General features: G+C 42.2%; 1 protein-coding gene across 1 annotated transcript; it reads right to left on the reverse strand.

Moving 5' to 3' along the window:
* Positions 1–1687: 1687 nt before the first annotated feature.
* H257_17432 (hypothetical protein) lies at positions 1688–2139 on the reverse strand (the record flags this gene model as incomplete). Its single annotated transcript, XM_009846232.1, has 2 exons — positions 1688–1745; positions 1814–2139. The coding sequence occupies 2 exons, from the start codon at positions 2137–2139 to the stop codon at positions 1688–1690; spliced, it is 384 nt and encodes a 127-aa protein (XP_009844534.1).
* Between the last annotated feature and the right edge of the window lie 511 nt (positions 2140–2650).

Raw genomic sequence — 2650 nt, forward strand, 5'->3', positions numbered from 1 at the left:
CTCGTGAAAATTTATAGTTTATATCCGATTCAACTTGATTGGAAAAAGTGCGCAACTTGATTGGGAAAAGGTGTAGTACTATTAATAGTACTACAGGTAGTACTGTACATGTTAATTAAGTGAAGTATAGGTACATGTACTACAGTAGTGGTACATAGTACTAGTATATGTTAAGTAGATTATTTACATTAATCAAGTGAAGTAACATTCAAAATGACTAGTATCCACAGTCAGTACATACTGTAGTATATGTGCACGTAAGTATATGTTACGTAAGTACTAGTATACTTTAATCAAGTGCAGTGCTAGTAACATTTAAATCAGGATACTCTGCCATACAAAATCGATAGAGGGATTTGACGATACTACAAAAGTAGTGCGCACTACGAATCGCGGAGTAATTGGACGATTCACAGGGAGACTGCGCCCAAAGCGTAAGCGGTATACAACTCGCAGTCTCTCTGCGTTGGGGTAGAGATTTTGGGCGATCAAGATGTTGTTTTTGTCTGTGCACACATACTTTAATCAAGTCCAGGTAACCGTCGAAAATAGTCATAATAATCTATTTCAAAATATTCCTTTCGTTTGATATGTCCATTATGAACTATGTATAGTAGTTTTAAATATGATGACAGTTGGCAACAATAGTATAATTTGACTGATTAGTCTGTACAGTACAGCTGTTGTCTTCCTGAGTACGAGTTCAGTACAGGTTAATATATACGAACGACTAAGTACAGTAGAACTACTAGTACGGTACTAATAGTAGAACAGTACATACTGAAGTACTACGTAGTACTAGTACTGTATGCGTGCAGTAGATTGTACTTCGAAGTATACTGCTATGCTAATCAAGTGAAGTACACTCCATGCGGATGTACATAAAGTAATTTTCAGTAACCTTGCATTCAAAGAAGGACTTGTACATCCGATCAAAGCATCATGCCAGTACTCCGTCTAGTACTAGAAGGAGCACTAGGGAAGGACACAAGATTTGATACTAGTACCGCATAGAGTAAGTACAGTTAATGATTTCTACTACAGTACAGCACTGTAAAGGACGAGATTTTACACTGTATACAGTAAAGTACAAGATGCTTACTACGAGCCGTAGTATACAGTACAACCGTACACCTACTACGTAGTAGGTACAGTAAAGACGTACTATTAATAGTACATACTAGTACTTCATGTATTGCTTTTAGGTCGTATCCGGACGTCGGGTGACTCAACAATGGTGTGTGAGCTGCTCAGGTTAGGGTTTGAAGAAATCCTTTGAAAACGCATGTCAACTCAGCGATTGGCTGATTGATTTCCATAACCTTTCGAAATACATGCCCACTCAGCGATTGGCTGAAGACATTTTTAGTTTTGAAAATCCTTTCACAAACAAGAAATCATCGTTTCTGAAGCCCACATAGCGCTTCAGGCCATGAGCACCTGATTTTTGTCACGTGCAAATCAACTACTTAGTATTCCCTGTCGCCATGAATGAGTTCATGGATATCCATGGATTTTCATGGATTCTCCTCTCTTGCAGTCGTATCCAGATGTCCGGTGATAGCACTATCACTGAGGACATGGCGTGTGTGCAAGAGATTACAGAATTGAAGATATTTTGATGATCTTGTTAAACTACATAATCGTCCAAGTCGTAAAGTTGGAGTTACACGTGAAGTACGCATCGTCACCATAACCAGACTTTGCATGACGAGTCGACTTGGTGCATTTCGCTACCAACCCGTCTACAAAATTATGATCAGCAACAGGGACATCAAACACCGCAGCACCATAGAGGAATTTTAGGTTCGACCGCTTAAGGTCGCCAGGGGCGTCTCGTGTCAGAGCTTGGAGTTCATGGAGCGGTCCATCGTCGTCTACTGCCACGAGGAACACGTTAAGCACCTTAGAGGCTGGGTCACATCGCTCCGTAAACACAATCCGGCCTGTAATCATGGCGCGTGGAGGTCGCGGGTCGCGGGTCAAAATATCTGCCGCAGCCTCTAGCGAGTCGATGACTATCAACTGCTGGCCCTCGGGGGTTTTGATCATTCGCTCCAGTACGCTTACACGACGCTTTGAGGCCAAGGGGGATGAGGTAGCGTCAGCCTCGGCCGCCTTGCGCTTTTGAATGACCATTGTAAAATGGTACAAACATATACAAGGAGTGTACAGTCTGTACATGAAAACGACGAAAAGATCAGAATCATGTTTTGTTGTCACACATGAAAAAGACGAAAAGATCATAATCATGTTTTGTTGTCACTATGTACATACTTCAAGTATAAATAGTTTCGAAATCAGAACCAGTTTTTCGCACAACTTGAATTATATGAGTTACACTACTCATACGGACGAGCCGGATATTCCTCGTAGACCTTCACAGCCAGCTTTTGACGCTTGGTAACCTCGCTTTCAAGGATCGCATCAATGGCGTTGATTCGACGGCGCAGCTCGTTGATTTCAAATTGGTGATTGGCGAGGCTTCGGTTATGCTGCATGATGGCGTAACCAGGGGTTGCAGTGTTCTTAGCGTACTGGATCCATTTTTGGCGCATTGCGTCGAAGCTGGTTGAAGGTCGCGAACGTTTCATCCATTTGGACATGTCGCATACATAGGCACGCACGTCACTGTCGTTGGGGCCACATT

The sequence above is a fragment of the Aphanomyces astaci genome, assembly GCF_000520075.1.
Source record: "Aphanomyces astaci strain APO3 unplaced genomic scaffold supercont1.106, whole genome shotgun sequence".
NCBI classification, from domain to species: Eukaryota; Oomycota; class Saprolegniomycetes; order Saprolegniales; family Verrucalvaceae; genus Aphanomyces; species Aphanomyces astaci.